Raw genomic sequence first — 21,579 nt, 5'->3', positions numbered from 1 at the left:
ATTTCTAGGATAAACATCACGGTTTACTTTAGCGACAGCGTCATGATCCTGTATAAGTAAGCGGTAAGATCAGTTAAGTCCCCTCACCTACTCTGTCTATAGCTCTAAACTTTCGACATGCTGACGCAAAGCAGGAAGCAAAAGTGAAAGAGGCAAAATCAGGGAAAGGGGAAAAAAAAAAATCTTTGTGGTCTTCATGTCTCATCACAAACGATTTTCTTGTTTGAAGATTCCTTGGTAGTTTTGCCTATTGTGACAAGATGTACATTTTCTTATAAACAATCAGGGAGGTAGAAGCGTTTATACTTAGAAGTGGGAAAAACTGTGAAATTATATTTAGTAGCTGAGCAGAAATGAGATGATCGTGCTCATAAGTGTGTGAATAATCCTCCCAGAATCCTCACGAGGTCTTATCAACTTCTGTTATGCTATTGAAAGATACTGGCCTATAAAACTTAATAGGACAGAAAATGGGGATGTGGTACTTTGAAGCACTCTGACACATAAAGAAAAGAATACATGCGCATACATGAAGAAATTGTTCATGAGCGATAAACAGCTAGCTCCGTGGACACGTCAGCAACACGGCAACTGCAAATAAAAACGTGTGATGCTTATGAAACCTATAGGAACGCTTAACAGCTTTGAGGTGCTGTTCACTGGGACTATAAAACCGGTGGTGCATGGATACCAGGAAGACTTGTGTGCATATTAACTATGAAAAATAGCCTTTTCCCACAGAAAAAAATCTACCAAAATACACATCTCTCTAATAATACAATAAGATCTTGAGTGGAGAGAGGTTGGTTCCTCATAAATGCTTGTCCCAGCCTTGTCCTCTATGAAAAAATTATGACTCAAATTGTAAAAGTTCACTGTTTTTTTAACAAGTACTTTGGGGGGGGAAATCCTTGAAGGGACAAGTTTTTAAAGTTTTGTTACTGTTGCAAGAACTGGGGGGGGGGGAAGCATCTGAATTTGAAGCATCTGTATTTCAGTCCCATGATTATTCCAAGAGTTGATTCTTCCAAAACAAAGATAACTCAGAGTAAAATCACATGTGCTGACAAGTGAGATGCTAGCAGTTTGTGGAGCCCAGCCTGTGCATCTGCTGTAATTAAATTTGCACACACAAATTGGAGCGTGCAGCACTGCTATTCCTCTTAAATGGGATGGACTTTTTGAGCAGGACTTTTAAAGCCTGAGTTAAAGTCTTCTTTTATTTTAGTGAGTCTTCAGTATGTCACATCAATCTTTACTTAGGATTTTATGTGTGTTTTATGCATTTATTTATTTTTTTTTACTGCATAGATTACCGAAGAACATCAATTGATGTATAGCTGGCTAATACAGATAATGGGAATTAATCCTGTAACAGCTTGATGTCATAACACCTAGTCAAAAGGCCAGGCTGAACTGACAGTTGCATGGACTTAAAAAAAAAAAAAAAAGCAGCAATCACAGTACTTGGGCAACTCCTCTGTAACAGAGAGAGGCTTCCAGAGGAGCCAAAGGAACCTCCTCTAAACGTGCTGTCAAGAAGCATGTAGAGCTTGCTACCTTTGCCCTGGGGTATCACAGTGGCTCTGGTAGGGATAGTAAATAAGAAGGGGAAGAAAAAAAAAAAAAATCACATGCAAAAGGACAAAAACTATCCCAACCAACAGTGCCTGCCCTCTTGTAATTGGGAAATTGGCAGGAATTGAGGATTTTCCTTGGGACATAACACGCACTTGGAAAGAACCTGTCCAGGGGTCAAATATTCTCATTTGTGTACCTTATCTGTGGAGGAAAGTATATTTCGCCGAAACATAACATCTGCAGTGGTGAAACGGGATTTCTGATGTGACTGGATGTGTAGAGCATGGGAAAAAAATACAGGTCGGTTAATGGCAGATGGATGGAGTAGCAGACTCTAGAAAGGTATGACACCACAACGAGTCAAACAGGCTTCTGCTGTCTTCTCCAGGACTTCCACTGTGACAAACCTTCCCACACAGAAAAAAGATCTTGCCAAGAAAGCCAGTAAGAAATTTCTTACGTAATTTTGTTATCTCAAATATAATAAAAGGTGTATTAAAATAAGTAGGTTCCTGTAACTGAATCTATAATATACTTTTAATAAGGCCTTGGCTGTGCCTTCAGGTATCACCCAAGAAAAAGCATGGATAAAGAAAGAGATGGAGCTTCATTGCTGTGCTCTCTAATAATTTTTCTTAGCCATTCAGTCAGGAGGAGGAGTAAGAATAGGTCTTTTTAGAACACGACACAGGAAAAAGGCAGCAAACCCATAGGACAGTCATTACGGTTTTTTCCCTTTTTTTGTTTCTTGCGGCAAAGCGAGGTGAAAGCCCTGGGCGAGGTGCCACGTTACCTACAGTTCTACTTTTGATGGAGGTCCCTTTGCTTGGGGTGCTGGTGACTGCTCAGGGAGAAGGGACAGCCTTGGGAAGTTCATGCTGAGCCAAAAAGATGTGTACCGAGGAGCAGGCCGCCAAAGCTCAGAGAGGAAAGGAAGAACCACCTAGAGATGAGAAGAGGTTGGTGCAATTCATGAAGTCATGGACTAAGCCTAACCTGTAAGCAAGATCTACACATTTGCCCAAAGTTCTGGCTGACTCAGGGTCCTATCACAAACTTTTTCTCCCCGATTACTAATAGGGAGTTAAAAGTAGAGCCCTGAGAGGGGGCGAATCCAAATTTAACCATGGAAACACGGTATCCTCTACATGTCATATCATGCTGTCGATGATTCTGTCACCTATACATAGCAATGTGATATTACTATTCCGTGGAGGACAGTTAATGCCAAACATATATACAAATCCCACCTCATTATCCTTTCCTAATTATGAAGCAGATGTTACTTATGGTTTTATTTCTGATGGAGGCCAAATATTCTATATGCAATTGGAAAGAAGCAAACAGATAATTTTTTTTTTAATAAACTCAACAAATTACTAAAGCTATGGATCCCAGTATATTTCTTTCAAGAAGAGTATAGCAGATCTGCTAAATAGTTTATGAGCATGACAGTTTCATGAATCTTTGGCAGCTCCCATTTAGAAAAGACTTTGAAAAGAAAGTCTGTGCACACAGTATGCATTAATTTCATTGAAAAATTTACAGCGTATTGTGATGTGGGTTCCCCCCTCTCCTTTGTTCTATGAACTGAGTGAGTTTAAGAGGCAATACTATCCAATGAAATATATGTCTTTTGTTAGCCACAGCTGCTAGGTGTAGCTTTCTGTTTGCTCTTTTTCCTATACCTCCTCTTATTGTAACGTTGCTGTACCATGAACAAAGGCAATTTGATCAAGAGACTAAAGGGATCCCAGAAAGTTTTTCAATCTTTCTCATAAAAAAACCCCCTAGTGCAGGAAATTTATTGCTTATACCAAATAATCCATTTATATGGCATAAAGCGTGCCTTCCTGTTCTAGCTGGAAATACCTAGCATCAGCACGTCTACAACACAAAGCAACATGGTACAGAGATGAGCTCTTGAGAAGCAAGCAGGCCAGCCCACGTGGCGTGCCTCGCGGATGGGCCAGTCCTACAAAAACATGAGTGGAAATGCTGTCGACTTACTCTAGCGCAAGCTACAAGAGAGAGCCAAGAGCTTTTCAGATTAGTGCATGGAATAAAGTCCCAGTTTAACAAGGCAACTCAGCACGTATCTATCTGATCCTAAAGCCAAGAGAGACTGCGGGACTCCTGCTTCCATTCTTATCCAGAATAGCTTGCTAAAGACATATTTTTTTACATGACATAATAAACAGTCAAGCACTCAAAAATCAATAAAAGAGAGAATTAAATGAGTAGTTACACAATGCTAATAAGAAATGCTGTAATCTGCTTCCTTGACATGCCTAGATGCTTTGAAGGACAACCTGTTGACTTCCTCCCTGTTTTACAACTGCAAATGCTTAGAAATAACTGAATAACTTTGTAAAAGGTAGACAAGTATACGATATATTATTTTCATTTAGAATAATAAGACTGAAGCAATTGTTATTAAAGACAGATACTCACAGGCTCTCTCAACTTCTGAGAATACATTTCCATTCATAACTGACATCTGCACACTTGAGAAGTATAGTATCCTCAGTAAACCATAGCCCCAGCACAGGAGCTGTTTATTTTTAAAGTACATTTTAATGACTTCAATTCCTGTTATGAACTACAAAACTTAAGGAAAAGATTAGTCAGAGAGCTACGCCTGAGAAAATTATACCAAAAATTGGACCAAGGGAACAATGACCAAATTAAACTTTATATTGAGAACATTTACTTAAAGCTGTACTTGAATATATTATTTGGCAACTTGAATTATTCTCGTTTATTAGAGAAACTGCTGAAGAAAGCCTCTGCAGGTTAGATACTTTTATAAAGCTAATCATGTCATTAATAATTTGCTGAAAAATTAAATGATCGATTGCAGAGAAATGTGTTTTAAATAAGTACATTAAGCATAATAGGAAAATGCAGTTACAATGATTGCGCAATGTTTATTCATCGATAGACAACCAAACCAGGACCAAACTGCTGGATAGTCCATGCTTCTCCAGCAGAAAATTACTATGAACAGTGAACATCTGCCTAAGTGTTTAATCAATAGTACTGCTCCTAGAGTTTTTGGGAGTATATCTGCACTGAAAAGCCTCTCTGTGCTTAAAAATAAATAAAGCATAACCATGACATTGCTAAAAAGGCTGAAATAAGAGGAATGGCTAAGTGAGGTGGCTGAGTTGCAGGATTCGGACATAAAATTAAAATTTTCTCATGAGTTTGCTGTATGCGTTATTACGATGAATTTAAAAGGAGTCTGAGTAGAGCGGTAAATATTTCTTAATTGTCACCAGCTTCCTCATTTCGGAGAAATGGATTTAGTAGCTTTTTCTCAGGCTACAACTGACCGTTTACCAAATATACTTCTGCACTGGCAATGAGTGCTGCAGCGGGAGAAAGAGTCTACACGCTCAAGCTAATTGTTCGTGCTGAATAACAGCTTATCCATGACTAGAAGTATTTATCTTGGTGGAAGCACTGATGATTTGGGAGCTATTCAGCCTGAGTAAGGATAAGAAAGCTTTAAAGAGATGTGAAACACATTTATTATGAGATTTACCTTAGAGCTTTTTGAAAGTAAAGAGCAGGGTGACTGCATTTTTATTCAAAAGGTTTTGCATTAAAACCTCAGATGTGGATCTTCAAGAGGGAATTTAAATGAAAAGCAGAGAGCCTGATAGAAAAAAAAGGTGATAGTTCCAGTCAGAGGGTCTGATATAAAACAAGATACAATGAAAAGAGAAAATAGAAGGAGCAATAATAGGTAATGCACTGAGAGTGAAGATAGAGGCCGTTCGAAATTAGAGTAGAAATGAAAGCAGAGTCAGTGATGTGGTGTTATGGGAGAAGATGACAAGTCTCATCTCAAAATGTACTGCAGCTAATTTTAGAAAAAACAATGCACAATCAAGGCAGTACGCATGGCCACATTATTAAGGGGAAAACTAGTTCTTCCATGTGGTTTCAAGTCTTTATATGCCCTTCTTTATTTCCAAATACTGCACATTTCTTGGTGAGGTCAATTAAGCATGTTCATCTAATGGCTTCCTTACAAAGAAAAAATATTTTAAGCAAGCAGTGAAATTTCTGAGTTCATTAATGACTCAATTTGCCTCATCTACTACTTCACAAATCTCTCTGTGCTGTCCTAACCCTCACTGAATGGATTTCTGAAATTTGTACTGTGAATCAAGCGCCTCGTATGGAATAGGTAAGGACATGAACCTGTGAAACGTTTTATAAGAGAGAACAAAGAGCCATGAGATTTTTTTAAGAGAAAAGGTTCATTTTTTTTCCCCAAAAAATATAACTGAAAGCGAAAAACTGAAGCTCAATGTAGAAAGAAGGGGGAGCAAAGAAACTAGAATATTGAAAAAAACACATTTCCTTTTCATGCAGTAATATACAGAATTAACGCATATAGATTTTGGGATTACTTTAAATATAATAAATATGTAGAGAGGTGGGTTTTTTTTTTTTTTTACTATTCTGACAATGAAGATATGCTTAACGTCAGGAGACAGAAGATTCTGGCACCTTTGAAGCTGAAGATGATACAGCCACAGCGAGGCAGTCAAGGACAAGACATGCGATTTGCTTCTAGAACGCTTCCAAAGCGCACGGACCAGATCAAATATTTTAGATACTAAGGGCAAAATCCCACAGTGCTTAGTCAGGCAAAACTCCCGTTGAAGGCAATGGGAGTTTTGTCTGTATAAGTACTGAGCAAAGACTATGATGTTTGACCCAGATTTAGCAGAGTCGTACAAATCTAGGTCTAACATGTTTTTAAGTCAGACAACTACTGCGCTGCAATATTCCTGCGGCATTCTGTTTAAAAGGAGCCCCAGTAACAGTAAGCTATGAATCATCCCCCACGCCCCCCCGTGTATATAATGAAGGGAAGAACTCACAGCTGGGCAAGGAGCCGCTATCTGAAAAATCTGCCAAAAATCTGCCAAGGACTGAAAAGAATAAGTTTACCATTGCAAAGGTTTGGAAATCTGATAAATACAGAAAAGTGCGGTAAGTGAGATTCCCAAGGGCTTGTAGGTGACTGAACATAATCTGCCTTTCGTTCTTGTAAGCAAACAGGCAACAACAAATAATTCCTTTCTATAGTTTTCCTTCTGATTTAGGGCAAACTGCAATTCCTACGTGGTCAGCGGACATACCTCTAGTTGATTCCACCGGGGATTAATTTAGGTGAATTAACTAGGTCAGTCTTGTTCCTAAGAAAGCAGATTAACATATGTGTATATCTTGCTTCGGAAACTTCCTTCTGTAATTACAGAATCCCATTTACAACAACTGTGATGTCATATACAGGAGAAATATTAGAATTAGTATCAAAGTCAGTGGAAAAATTCATAAGCATGCGAGACGTGCATGTTTTTGGCTTCCTTCTTCTAGCTGAAGTGAATATCAAAACCCCTGACATCAGTAGCAGTCGGACCAGAGGATCTCCCTGAAGGGCGAGGGGGAGATGGTGGAACGTGAGCGCTGCACTTCGCAACACAAAAACCCAAATTGTACCAAGCTAAAGCTCCACTCTTATATTTAGCTGGGTCTACCATTTGCAAGATTCCTTTCTATAAAGAAAAGTAGTTAAACAATGTGAAAAGATATTTCTTTTTTATCTGAGAGCTCTTCCGTCACATTAATGTATCCTAAACCTTCTGAACTGTGCAATATCACCCAGAGAAGCGAACAGCTGTACTTTTGAGCCAGACAATAGCTTGATACCATCTTTGACTGTGATATTAAACTTAATATTTTTTTAAAGGGCGGGTCCTTGAAAATGAAAAGCCTACAACTTCTATCAAGTGTCAGTCTAGGACCTTGTAATCTTAAAAAGTAAATGCTAAAACCCACCGTCAAAGTTCGGCCAGCTCCAGGTTTTGCCACCAGATACGAAGGAGTAGTATCGCTCTTAAATTTTGAGGTGAGGCAGTGAGGTGCCATAGGGGCAAGAACATATAACTGATGCTCTTTGATGAATACAGCTATGCAGAAGATGATTCACACTCCAGAAGATCATCAGAGCTCAGAAAACCACTGCACCTGAGATCTTCCTCAGAGTGTTTAGCATCCAAATCTATTCTCCTCATCCATTTTCATAAAGTTGTAGAAGCTGGACTTCAGCCACTGATGCGTTTCCCACAAAAGCCCCTACTTCCTCTCAATACGGATGACTACCTTCAGCAAACATTAGGTTCTAACAAAATCAAACCTTTCAGAACTGTCAGGCTTTCTTTCCTCCTTTGTATTCCTGCAAGTCCTCTTGATCCCTCCTCTCCCCCATTTCTTGATTGCCTCCTTTTGGTGACACTATATATTAACACTGATCCTCATTAAAAAAAAAAACCCAAACCAACCTAACAAAACACCCAAAAAGTCCTTCCATAAGTAAACGAAGAAAAAGAATCTTGGTTTTCCCCAGATTTGTGTCCTCAGGACTGGACGTCAGAATTCCAGGCTAAAAATCAATTAGGGTCAAGCCCTTGCTAAATTAACAGAAACTCTATTTTCTACATTACCATTTATTTTCATGAAATAAGAACATAAATAGTATCTCTGAAATTTTAATGCCTCTTTCTAATTTGATAAATTTGAAATTGACAAAAGTCATTAGGAAACACAGGACTCGCCAGTCACATGCAAATACAGTGTAGGATAATTCCTTAGGAGCTAGACAAAAAAAAAAACCCAACAACCCAAAAAACAGGTGCATCCAAGTTTTGGGTCCTTAGCACACACGAATTCCCAATTCTAAAAAATAAGACTGCATCATGGTCTAGTGGTGTTGCCGGGAATTTTTGGTCTCTTCCAGTATCATCATTGTTTGCTCTCCAGTTGACGTAACATGCTCAGTGCAAAACACATTACAGCAAGGGAAAATTGGGACAGAAACATAAACGATCTCCTAGAGCATCTGAAGACATGGCATAAGCCTCCTTCTTCCAAGGCTCTTTCCCTGTGAGCTTTGAAATACGCATCTGACTGTGCCTGAAAAACTGACTGCTCTTAAATAACCAAGTCTAATAGGTGGGGTTTTTGTTGTTGTTTTAAGTTACTCTTATATGGGACTAGAGTCAGGAATTCATTTGACTATACTCAACAGACATAACACAAAGGAATTACATCCTACTGTGGAATATGTCAAGATTTAATTATGAAGCTTTACAAAAGCCTAGTGAAGTCAACTGCTTCAAATTTTCAACCTGCTTCAAATTTTCAACCCAGAAGTTTTATATGGCTGTATGCAGGGCAGTTATTTTTTACAGCAGCATTTAATGTGGATCATAAATTCCCCTGGAGAGTGGTGCAACAAATGAAAACAACAACAAAAATCTAGATCTTATTTCCTTCCACCTAACAACAGCTAAATAATAGAGTTGGACCTGAGCTGTTGGATCACTGGAGCTGAATGGTGGTTTTTTCCCAATGAATCGCTTACCTCTTCTGACCTCAACAGCACACAGCAAACAAATCTAGTTTCTTAACCTTTGAAAGGTACCAATAATTTGGAATGAGAAAAAACCCAAACACACATAGGACTAAGCCACATTCTTTTTCAAAGCTTTCAGGAGGTTGTTCTCCTTGTTCTATATATCAGAATACTATAACCTCCAGTAATTACTGTCAGCTCACATGCTACTGAAAGCAACAGCTCTGACGTTAATGGACTGACTTTAAACTCATTGAACAGTAGATTCCAATGTATTTAACACAGTAAAGATATTTTATGACACACTGCACCTTGGTCAATATGTTGAATATTAAAATACTAGGTAAACTGCAGTCCATTATTAGCAATAGCCTAACAAAACAGGTGTTCAGGTTTATATTCATTCACATAATTAACAACAAGCAATAACTTTGATTGTATGTCAGTACAGCTACATTTTTAATCTTAAGTATGGACAGTATTGTTCTAAGTGAATGAAGGATGGCTAAAAATGTATAAGCATGGTCTGCACGTTTATAATAGCTTCTTCAATTATAGTTTGAAAATGGCAACTCTGAATAAAAATTTTTAAATTATAAATGCATGCAGTCAAGTCCACATGCAGCTAAAAAGCCAGCTGTGTTTGAAAAAAAAAAAACCAAACAAGAAATCTATCAGCAGTATGAGGAATTGACAATAAAATGCTTTAGTATATAGTGCATATATACACATATATATTAGTATACTGCTTAACTGTATTGGACTTGGTTTCCAAGGAGAGTAGTGTGAATGGGCAGAATTCTCACGTCCAGCTGAGCGGTCAATAACTTTGATGCCTTGGGCCATTTGTAGTCTTTCCAAAAAGACCACCTGTAGCTTTCCGAGATTCATAATCTTCATTTAACCTTTACTTCAGATATGACTTGCAAGTTCCTTGGCTTTTTCCCCCTCCCCTGTCCTTGCATAGCTATTTAAGACTTGCTCAGAGAAGTAGCATTGCCTATTTGTATGGGTTCTGATTCTTATACCAAAGCCAGACTTAACACTCACGACTGTGAGATAACACTGTCTGCGAGGGGAAAAAAAGAGCCCTTTTTCCCCCTCCCCAACTAGCTATATAACCACAAAAAAGGAATGATCATTTTCCCCCCAAATAACTTTCTAGATGTTCTACCAGTTGATATAAGACCAGCCTTGGTGATGTTAAAACCAGTCAGTGCTTTGACACACTTGAGGAATATTCCTTCATTCTAGGATACAGTAGAAGTAAAACATATTTATAATTTTCTTCTTAGGCAATGGAAGGGATTATTTAAACCCGATAGGGAAAGTGACCCCGTCTCTGCCTTTCCCAAAGTACTAATCGGATCATCAGGTCACCAGAAGCAATGGCAATTATAGTTCTGAAGATACAGAGGACATTTGTTACATTTAAACATTTGAAAAAGTAAGTTGTCTGGAGAGAAAAAAACCCAAACCAACCCACTTTGCAGCTTTATGCAGATGTTAAATGACAACTGTTTGGAGCGATAAAGAGAGACAATCCCCAGGCTATTCAGTGCCCGGAAGGACAACGGTATGGTCACAAACAGCCAGTTTTGGAAGGATGGCAGCTCCACAGGCTCCCCAGTTTATCCTTGTTTCCTTTCTAAATGGCAACCTCTCTTTACAGTCATCCTTCTTTTGCGTTCCCTATCAGCAGGGACTCAGCGATGCTGTGAGGAGCTAAGCAGAAGGAAGATTAACGGCAAAATGGGTCTGCTAAGAGAGTCTCTTCCCGTTGCGCAGCTAGGATGTTGTATAGCTGCTTCATGTCTTTGGCTGGCCAGAGACACGCCAACAAGAAGTACAGTTCCAACCCATTAAACAAATCAGTATCTCCCAGTAATGAAACCTGCATTTCCCAAAGAAGAGACAATTGTAGATTACATGATTAAACTACAAATTCGAAAGTAGATTTTTTTTTTTTTCAGGATGCACAAAATTATATCAATTGTTTTCTAGGATTCTGCCTTGAACCTAACAACTAAGAATAAAATAAAAGAGAATGGTCCCATAAAGCCTCACCTAGCCTTTGATGATAAATATTTTATTTACTGTTTCTTCATATCTGAATGAAAAAATAAAGCCAGGTAGTATTCCCCTAACAGTGTGTGACAACTACAAAGCAAAATCAGAAACTCAACATTGCAGATAAATGTAACAATGAAAAATACCCTTTTTTTCCCTTTTGAAAGTAAACTAGGGTTCAATTTTATTCGAAAAGGTGAATCATATCACTGCACTCTAAAGTCAGGTAACAAAACATGAATTAACTCAATTAAAATACATTTTCAGATCAGCATCCTAACATTCAAGATCTAGCTGAAGAGCCCATCTAATTAAATCTTTTGTATGTTGGTTTAGAAAAGCTCTTGGCCTGGTGTTTTTCATTTGCTCTGTTATTGCTTGCTTTTGGTCATAGCCAAACTAGAGCAAAATTGCAGATGCGTTTTTATAGCCTAGTTTTCTCCTCAGTTCTGTTCCATGATCTTCTGTCGTGTTAACTGTTATTTAAGCTGATCATTAAGATCCACAGCAGTATCTTTTTCTTACGATTTTCTTTTTATCAAAGAAGTTTTCGCACCAGTCATTTTACCTACAAAAGTTACCTTGGCTAATTTTTGTCCCTCTTTGCACCGCTAAAATACTAAATGATAGTCTCTGCCTCCGTACATTCTCTTACCCTTTTTGATCTCTGCACCGTTTTCCCCTAACAGTGGTTTTAGTTACATTTGATATTCTATATTGAGTTTCAGTAGAGCCACATAAAACGTTTTAAACTTCTGCAGATTTATATGCTTGCCCTGGTCTGCCTGTTTTTACTGCGGTGCACCATTTTAGAGTCTCTTTTGGATTGCACTCCCCTATAGAACTGTTTCCATTTGGATTGCGAGTCCCACGGTCACATTTTGTTATCGCTTTCACTAACAAATGCATTTTGCAGGATTAAACTACTTAAAAGCGATGACTTGCTGAAAAATCTTGAGGTCGGGATGATTTATTTTGCGTCTATGCAGCACGTGGCACACAACTGCCCTGTGTGAATCCTGCGCATCCCTTTCTGTATGAGATGGGGCATGTCCCTTAGAAAGGTCTCTTGCAAATGAACACCCTCCACATCCACAGACAGTTTGTTTTGGTGCTTAGAGTTACTCCCAGTGTTTGAAACAAGGCTTGACACAGTGAATCAAACCCAAGGTGCTCTAAACCTGTAACCTGCAGCAGTAGCCATATCAGATGTTTCAGAGGAAGGCGCGAAAGCTGGCTACTCTCTTTCACATTTTTTTCCTTCCTGTCCTCCTTCCTTCCTTCGCCTGAAATACGAGGTTTCACCTCTCCTTAAATTTGTTATTGACTGTAGTAACTAGATATTATTTCTTCCTAAGAATATTCACCCCCCTTTTTTAAAAAAAAAAACAACAAAACACAAAACGCGACAACCTACCCAAAACCCCCAACTTGTTGAAATCTTGGTCCAAATGGTTTTCTGTAGCAATCAGCTCCATGGTTAATTACACACCACGTAGTAAAACTATTTGCCGTCTTTAAAATAGTTTTGAATTTCTCATCCTTTAACTTAATTGATCTTACCTTTATTTCGTACTTCATAAAACAGGAATGTACGTTTCTGGCCTAGACCATTCACTACCCAATATAGTGTGTTTCCAGCGATCATTTGAGCCAAACTTTTAGTTTAGATAAGACTCACGGATGTGAACTTCCTGCGTTACTCCTGACATCTCGGCAGTAAGCAGGCACATTTTCCTGTTAATCCTCTGGAACAGTGGTTGGTTTTAATGGTATTCACAGTCAGAGCTAAACAGATCTTTTCTAAGTGTTGGGATACCTCTCATAACCCTAATCCCTATGTCTTTCCTTGCTACAGAGCTACCATGACTTCAAAAAAAAATATATATGCAGTGAATCAACAGAAAATAGTCCAGCAGTGGAGTGGGTTTTCAGCCTGGGGTATATTGACCCCTGAGAGTCTGTGGAATGCTTTAAAGAGATTTGTGAAAGATACCAAAGCGCAATGCACTATACCAAAACCTGCAAATGGGAAATTTCTAACAAAGTTTGCATCTCCACTGGGTAAATTTCAGGAATCCACGCATTGAGAAAGGTTGACGACCACTGCACCAAAATATACTTTACTGTTCCCAGACAATATTATACCAAAAAATAATCAATGCAATCACTATCAGTATTAAATGTCACAAACAGATTCATCTTCCATCTCCTAGATGCAACAATCTTCAACAGCACTGACACTTCAGGTCTATAAGTAGTTCGTTCTCAATCCTACCCTATAGGTCATTTGTAAATGCATGCCTCCATTTTTCATAAACACACTTACAGATAGATGACCAGAGAACCAGTCTGAGAAATACCAAAGCACATACACGTAGAGTTTAATATTCAACTTCGTTAACACGAAATAGGGAGGAGTCAGAGAGACACGAAGTTGAAATCCAAGCTAACAGAAAGGCAGATCTCGCAAATCTCCAAAGGCAGTGTTTTTTAGATTGATTACAGTACAATTTCTTCTTTTCAGTGGAAATTAAATTAGGTTATGATAAATGATAGGATGATGCTTTGAAAGTCACATTAGGAATGAAGTGCAAAATATCACCCTTTTTACATTCAAGATGTTAGGGCATACTTGTGTTGAGTTCATCAGCATAATGATTTTGAGCATGAAAAAATTAAATGCAAAATTTCCTACTGTGTTTCTCTGCCAAATGCATATTTGGAGATCCTGCTTGGGGTGGTGTAGTAGGGGAGGAAAAGCAGGGATGAGAGAGGTATTATGTGAAGTTTTCTAAATTAAATGGTTGAATTTAATTGTAAATCCCTCTGAATCAAGCTCCTTTTGATTCTCTACACCTAAATGCAAATGTTAGTGCTTTTTTTCATACGTTCTCAGAACTCAAATGACAACTGTTACAGTGAGGAAGAGAGTACTCACAGAAGTAGAAAGTTAGACAAAAACATGGAGAGAGAATGTAATTTTGTATTTTCGTCTCATTCTTGTCCTTGGACCTTCCTCCTAAGGGTCTGCTTTTGTTGTGTTAACATTTCTATTACTAACTTTCAGGAGGGTTGTATCAATCAGAAAATCTCTTAAATGAACTTGGGATCACAGTTGGATAAAAGCTGAACAGAGAATCTGAGACAGTGGATGTACTAAAATACTTAAATTTTGTCAAAGACACATATCTTCATGGGCTACTATACATAAGCCAAGTAAATAACAAGGACCACGCCCTACACTGAATGAGTAAGTTTGGGATTTCTGTTCCTTTTAAACATACAACTACTTAATAAAAGTCATCACCCCCCCACACTGTTAGAGCCCAAAAGGCAGCAAGTCTTTTTTTCCAAGACACTCCTTCCTTCGGCTACTCCTTTACCCGTTGGCTATTTGTCCTTGAGCATAACCTGAGCACATTTTATCTTTGCCCAGGCCAACACAAGAGAAGACAGAGTCTTGAAGGGGGCACATGCAGGGCCTCCAACCCCATGTATCTTCTGAGAAGGGGGAATGGATCCAGCTGAAGCTGGCAACTCATGTGAAGGTGATTCATCCCACCACCACTTGACAGGAATCCCATCACTCACTTTAAAACCGGTTACTGCCTCTCCCATACACTCGTGCCGGCTGAGCACAGTAGCGTTGCTCTTACTAACTTGCTTCTTGCCCACGCTCTGAGAAATTAACTACTTGAAAACATTTACATCCTATGTTAGTACCAGAGTCCCACTAGTCATTCCTACTGTTATATTGTAGTTAAAACCAACCCATTGCACTGACGCCCAGCTAAGAACAGGGACGTGCAGTGTCTGGAGACAGGCAGCAGCTGCCAGCAGCTGGATTCCTGCACAGGAGCACAACAATCCTGATGAGGCAAGATGATACCGATTGCCTTGTCAAAAGACAACCCCTTCAGGATCCTACTGAGTTCTACATCTCCAATTTGGCAAACAATATTATAATATCACATAGGAGCCCTGGAAGGACACAACCCTTAGTTAAAACATTTCTGCAAACATCAGCGCTTGTCCCAAAAAGTCGGAGTCAGGTCATGAATGGCAGGCATTTTATCTGTGGCCACAAGGGCTAAATATTTACCTCTTAACTAAATGGTAAGAGTAGTGGAAATAACTGTTCTTCTCCTTTCCCCTCACTTCCAGCTAATCTGTCATCTTATAAAATACAGCCTGAGCAAACATCCTGCATCTGATACTTGGCTATAGAGCGGATGTGATGGGAAAGACAGACAAGAAAGGGATTTTCAGACTGAACAGGGATAGCACGGGGTGGTGCGAGGCGAGTACCATGAAGAGGAGAAAGGTCTGTCCTACTCACCCCACTAAGAGACATTAGAGAAGGCCTGGGCCATGCTCTTTCAACTAAGCTTTCCATAGAGTATTCAGGCAAGGTACCCATGCCAGGTTTCAGCTGGGCAAAATGAAGCTGCAGAGCTCAAGGAGAACAAATACTCTTCTTCTCACAGGGCATTAACGTGTTACAAACCATATTAGCCCACCCATTTTTCAGCCAGTCTCTAGTGAAATACAATGCAAGAAAAAAATCCCTCCAGATAAAGGAAAGGCTTGGTGGGATTCCACACCACATGCCTGGTTTCAGACTGAGCGCCAAACACAGTCATGATGCATCCTGCCCATCGTCATGTTTCTCTCGGTTTGGTGATGACAAAATGCGCTGTTGTCATGTTACATACAGAATTAACTAATTGACAATGATTGTGCTCAGCCTTATGTCACCAATTAGTTTTCGGGAAAACAGGTTAATACAGACTTTTACAGTACGCAGCCTCTTTTTCTCTTTCTTTTTCTGAATGGTTGCCAATAATCAATTTATTATAATTAATTTGATTCTTAAAGTAAACGTCTAGGCTGTATGTTTGTCATAGCACTCGGGTTGTTCAGAAACTACTGGTTGACATCCCAAATTAAATAGAAAATCATTTGTGTCTTGTTTTACTTTTTAGCAAATTAAACCTTCTCCCCTCAAACCCATTATTTGTGTATGAGTAAGAAAATGGAAAATGTCTTAAAATATGGAAGTTATCTAACAAAGTATAAAGTATCAAATTCTCACCCTGATCCCCCCAAAGTTTTGCTACTTGCCAGTATTTATATAGATTACCAGCATCAATCTGCTTTGCTCCTCTAATGAATCTAATAAGCCTGAAATCTCCCTGGATGGGGAATTTTATCCCACCGGCTTGAGAAGAGTCAGACCTATAAAGGTCATCAAATGATTCAGGAAATGCAATGCAGTAAATCAATTCTCCAACTATTATTACGGAAATAAGAAAATATTCTATATATTAAGGCTGAATTCAGAAATACAGATGGTAAGAGAAAGAAATCTAGAATACATTTCTTTATGCATCATATAATTCAGTTTGCAGTAGCTTTTTGTCTCACTAAAATTCAGATTTAATGCAGAATATTAAGGTGTCACTTCTAACAGAAATACCAGTTTAGTCCTTTTTGCAGCAGTGCCACAGATCCTGTTCTGATTTTACATATATATATGTATACATTTTGCTACATGTAAACAGTTTTTCCGGAGGCACGTGGTTCTTTTTGAAATACATGTGAACTCTGACTGTTTTAGACTAAATAAATCTACTTCATATAACATAGTCTATCTAAAGTGCCATGGTCTAGTTCACATGGTGGTGTTAGGGCAAAGGTTGGACTCGATGATCCCAGAGGTCGCGTCCAACCAAATCAATTCTGCAATTCTATAAAAGCAGGGACGCAAGAGCCTAGACGTCCTCTGTATTGACAGAAATGCTTGTTTCTATACGAGAAATATCTTATTATGAGCGACTGTTTTTTTGGAAATCACTACTAAAAATGAAAATTTTGTCTCCATGGAAAAAGCCATGCTATTCAGTTATCCCAAAATTTACCTTATCTTTTCCCAATCAGTCTGAAACACAAAGATTGGCAGTCAGATGTTCCTAGCTCTTAATTCCTCCTTCCTAGTCTAAAATGATATCTTGCTGTGAGTTTTGCGACTCCTGATAGCAAACAGAAGCCAATCTCTTACTTCCTACCAACCCTCTTGTCAAAAACATATTTAATTCCTTTGTCTCAATAGGCTGGAGGGCCCCCCCCCCCCCCCCCCAAAAAAAAAAAAAAAAAAAAAAGCCTTCATGGAAGTCAGAAAGCTGTTTTCTGAGATTCCAGTCTTTTCATGTACAGTTTTAAAGCATTCGGTGGGTCTCCGACCAGTACTATCACAGTCTGAAATTCTTGAGAAACATAATGATCTCAAACTGTGTTATTTTAGGGCATTTGTCACATTTTCCATTGCTACTTAGTGGAATATAGTTTCTTAACTAATGTTTCAGTGTGAGCACAGAATGTAGTAATTTTCTGGGTGCTTTCCTTTCCAGATTTTCCCTATCAGTGTTACTGCTTTTCCTAGACTTCAATTCCTGATTTTGCCCTATGTGTGTGAGCATGTGCCACTAGAAAGAATATCAGATCTACCCTAAACCAGCCAGTAAAGAGGATGATACTCGTATTGAATGACAACAGGAAGACAAAGCAAAAGATGTCGATCATCTGACTCAAAGCTGTGCCTGCTCAGATGTGGTAAATTCACAAGGTACAAGGGCCTTTCAGCTTAATTTTGGGAGAATGCAACCTGTTTTGCCACAGTTCGTCTTTTGCATCAATCTGCATTTTTATATCTGGGAATACATTCACACAATATTGACTGCAGCATCACAGATGTAAAATTCTATTTTTCGGCTTCTGTTTGGCTTCAGTTGTCCTGTAGCTCGTTTCCAAAAACATCCAATTGTACCACTATTTGACACTAGGACTAAGACAAAAAAAGGAATAAAAAATAATCAGAGTTTCCTCTGAGCGCTGACAAACAGTGGTACACTGGGAGATGTGAGCCTAAAACCACTGCTATTCAATATGCAGACCCACTCTACAGATTTCTTGTAGCTACAGGTACTGGGCTGTTATCAAGAAAAATCTCTGTGGAGAGGAAACATGAATTCTAAAAGCACCAGAACCTTTGTAAGGGCACTGAGGGTTTAACCTTCATTTGGCAAAAGCACGGTATGGAACTAAATAGATGCTATAAAAACCTCTAGTAATACACATGGCCTGCAGTTGGGAAGATGTTCATGATGAGGGAAAAAAAGGCTCAACGGTATAACGATGGTCAGTGAAAGCTGCAAGAGGACATGACATTCAGTGTGGATGAGATGTGGAGGACATGACATCTATTCTCTTTTGTTACCATGAAAGACTGCTTAAAGGGTGAAAGTCTTCACTGAGCCCTCCATAGCCACCGTGACAAATATTTCCTTCTTATCTCCCTGCCCTGTTTTGGTCATAATTGTGCTGTGTTCTTTTAAAAAGGTGACAGGGTTATTCGGCTCCCTACAGAGCATTCCCATGGAGAACATCTACTGGACCTGCTCACTGGGAACACTGGCTGCCAACTGAGCACGCTCCCACGGACAACTAGCAAGGCTCAGCCAACATACGGTAACTTGTTAAGCTGCAGTAATTTGTATTTTTCCTTTTTAAGCCTCATACTAAGAAGGTTTTAAGAACTGAATGAGGGAAATCTCCCCTATAAAGGTAACAAGTATGATTTCACCTCCAGCTGGCATATTGATAGAAAACCTTGCAAAGGGACTTGTTTTGCTCTAGTCGGCTTGCAGTTCTGTGTAGACCTTGTTCTAAGAAGTGGAAGTTACAGTGACTTTATCAGGCTTACACTAAAAAAAAAAAATATAATTCTACATACAAAAGACCTGTAATCCCATTACAATAGTTATATTGAATTCAATAGACACATCAGAGTACTTAGTACAATACAGTTAAATTAAATGAGTTCCTCATTTTGGCCATACAGCACTTTTTAAAGTGAAATAGAAAAAAAGGTTGAAATAAATTATTTAGCGGTCATTTATTATCTTTATTAGAATTCTGTCACTGTGCCCTATCACGGGAACATACAAATTCTGCGCATTTTGCAAGAGGACTAATGAGAACGCACTCTGGCTCTGAAATAATTTTAGTTTCAGTGACAGATATGAAAGTTACTTGAAATCAGCTCATAATTAGTTAAGATTCTTAACACTGTGGTAATAATCATAACAGGAATGTAACTGAACATTTTGATATGGTGAAAAAATGCTGGATCTGAACTTACAATTTTATTAGCACCAACACACTCCTTCCCCTATTTTCTTCATGCTGCAGGTGCAATTTACTTTTTTCTTCCAAGTCAAATTTGAACAAGCTTTTCCACATGCAAGAATTTTTCACTTCAGTGGAGCTCCCCCCCCCAAACCCCACCTCAAAACCATTTTTCCACTGTAACGATTTACTTGCATCACATAAGGGATTTCAGTATTAATGAAATGAGACTTAAACCTCAAGAGAAAGGTCCTACATATCCTGTTAGAAGGTAAGCTTAAGTGAAATAAAATGAAAATTTTAATTTATGAATACAAGGCTTGACACCATGCTTCCAACAGTGGAATCGGTGAGATTCTCTCCTTCCCCATCCCCTTCTTTTTAAAAACATATCTTTGTAAACGAACACAAGTTAGCAGAAGGGGAAACGATGTGGAAAAAACCCAACAAAAACCAAACACAAAACCCAAACAAGAATGGAAAAGGTCTCCCACTTATACTGGCACATTTGCTCAAAAAACACCCCCTTTTACCAAATGTTTATTATACAGCCCTTAGCCAAAAAAAAAAAAAAAATCAAAACAACTTCCCTTAAACACATTGGCAGTGCTATTAAACCACATGGACGGCGAATGGAACAAAGCCAATTCAAACTACTACTCCTACGGCCCAGGCAATAAAAGAGGCACAAGGCAATCAACTGTTCAAATTAGATAAGACAAACTTACGCTTGTTGTGTAAGCAGCTTCAGGATCATCCTCTAACACTCGTGACAAACCAAAATCGGAGACTTTACACATGAGGTTACTGTTGACCAAGATATTACGTGCTGCCAGATCGCGGTGTACGTAGCCCATATCTGAGAGGTACTTCATGCCAGATGCAATCCCTCGCAGCATGCCAACCAGCTGGATGACTGTGAAGTGGCCATCATGCTTCTGCAAGTAAAGATGCAAGTTCAAAGAACACAGCTACTTCTCATGAATTTCAAGCTAGTGACATTAACTACAGCTCATATTTAAAATACGTCTGTAACCCATCCAGCCAACCTGCCTGCTGCAAGCTTGGGTTTTTTTTCAAGTAAATAACTTGATGGGCGGTGCAAGCTATCCCATCTCTCACGGTGCAGTTTATCCCCTTTCCTTCCACATTTTCACACACTATACAATCTTTTTACTGACGGCATTTAATGTCTTTCATCCTCAGCTACTAAGAACACTTCCCCTAAACACTATTTTTTAAATACAAGAATGACAACGCATAGAAAAATCATCTCTTCATCTCTTACTCCATGGCCTCAGGAAAGAAAACCCCTCTTTTTATTGCCTCAGCCTTGACTGTCGGCATGAGGTACCGCTCTTACCTCACTCTTTGCTTTTTGGGGGGGATTTGTTTGTTTCAAAACAAAAGACAAACCTGGAAAAAGTCTGGGGCTTTACCTCAGGTCTGTTCTGCACCTCTCACCATATAATCTCTGAACAGTAGATTAAAAAGGAGATTTGGGCTGAAGTTCAGGGGTCACGTAGTTTTTCCAAAAATCTTCCTGGCTGACTAAGCCCGTTAAGCTCAGACCCAGGAATGCGTTACGCTGCTTAACTCCTGCTAAAATCTATTGGAGCTGAACACGTAACTAAGAGTTATGTTGTTAACCACACTTGTCCATCTGGTCAGTCTCGGTGGGCCTCAGTTTCCCATCTGCAACATTGAAGTTAACGCTTGCGTACCTCCTATATCAGAAGGCTCCTGAATTAATTACACAGCAGTGGGGACCAAGCGTGTACCTGTACAAAAATCTGATTATGGGCTCTTTGCCTGGTTTAGATCTGCCCTCTCTACCATTTACAGCGGTATTTTTGTGACCTCAGCTGGCAGACATTTAGCTTCTCATGGATTATTCAGTGAGCCAGGCTTTTACGTTAGCAGGAACAGCCAAACAAAACCAAACACCACTTCCCTGCAAGCAAGTTAACTTTCCATTGTCTCTTTCAACACCTTCAGCATTGAGCTACAGACAAGTAGCCCTGATTGGCAAAGTATTTCAGCACGTCCATCACAATTCAGTGATTTAGGGCCTATATCTAGCTGGTCAGGATATAAACATTTAAAGAAATAAGGAATTAGGACTCAGATGTAATTAAAGTTACCAAAAAGCCCCCAGACAGATGAGCCACAAACCCCAGACATGGAGAAGTTTGGTGTTACTTGCTTCTCATGGTCTTAATCTGTCTTCTACGATGAAGCAGTACTAGACCAAGACCTGCCTCTAATATATATTATACCTCTCCTTAAATCAAGAA

General features: G+C 39.0%; 1 protein-coding gene across 1 annotated transcript in view; it reads right to left on the bottom strand.

Moving 5' to 3' along the window:
• LOC104158355 (ephrin type-A receptor 6-like) overlaps nt 1-20,253 on the bottom strand; it is a gene marked incomplete at both ends in the record, with an annotated part of 37,004 nt that extends 16,751 nt beyond the window's left edge. Inside the window, one exon of the mRNA XM_009695974.1 lies at nt 20,011-20,253. Coding sequence (XP_009694276.1) covers nt 20,011-20,253 — 243 coding nt within the window. The remainder of the gene's footprint in view (nt 1-20,010) is intronic.
• Between the last annotated feature and the right edge of the window lie 1,326 nt (nt 20,254-21,579).

Source organism: Cariama cristata, unplaced genomic scaffold (genome assembly GCF_000690535.1).
Source record: "Cariama cristata isolate BGI_N322 unplaced genomic scaffold, ASM69053v1 scaffold9992, whole genome shotgun sequence".
NCBI classification, from domain to species: Eukaryota; Metazoa; Chordata; class Aves; order Cariamiformes; family Cariamidae; genus Cariama; species Cariama cristata.
The sequence above is the reverse complement of the archived record's forward strand: the minus strand, read 5'-3'. Positions and strand labels throughout refer to the sequence as shown.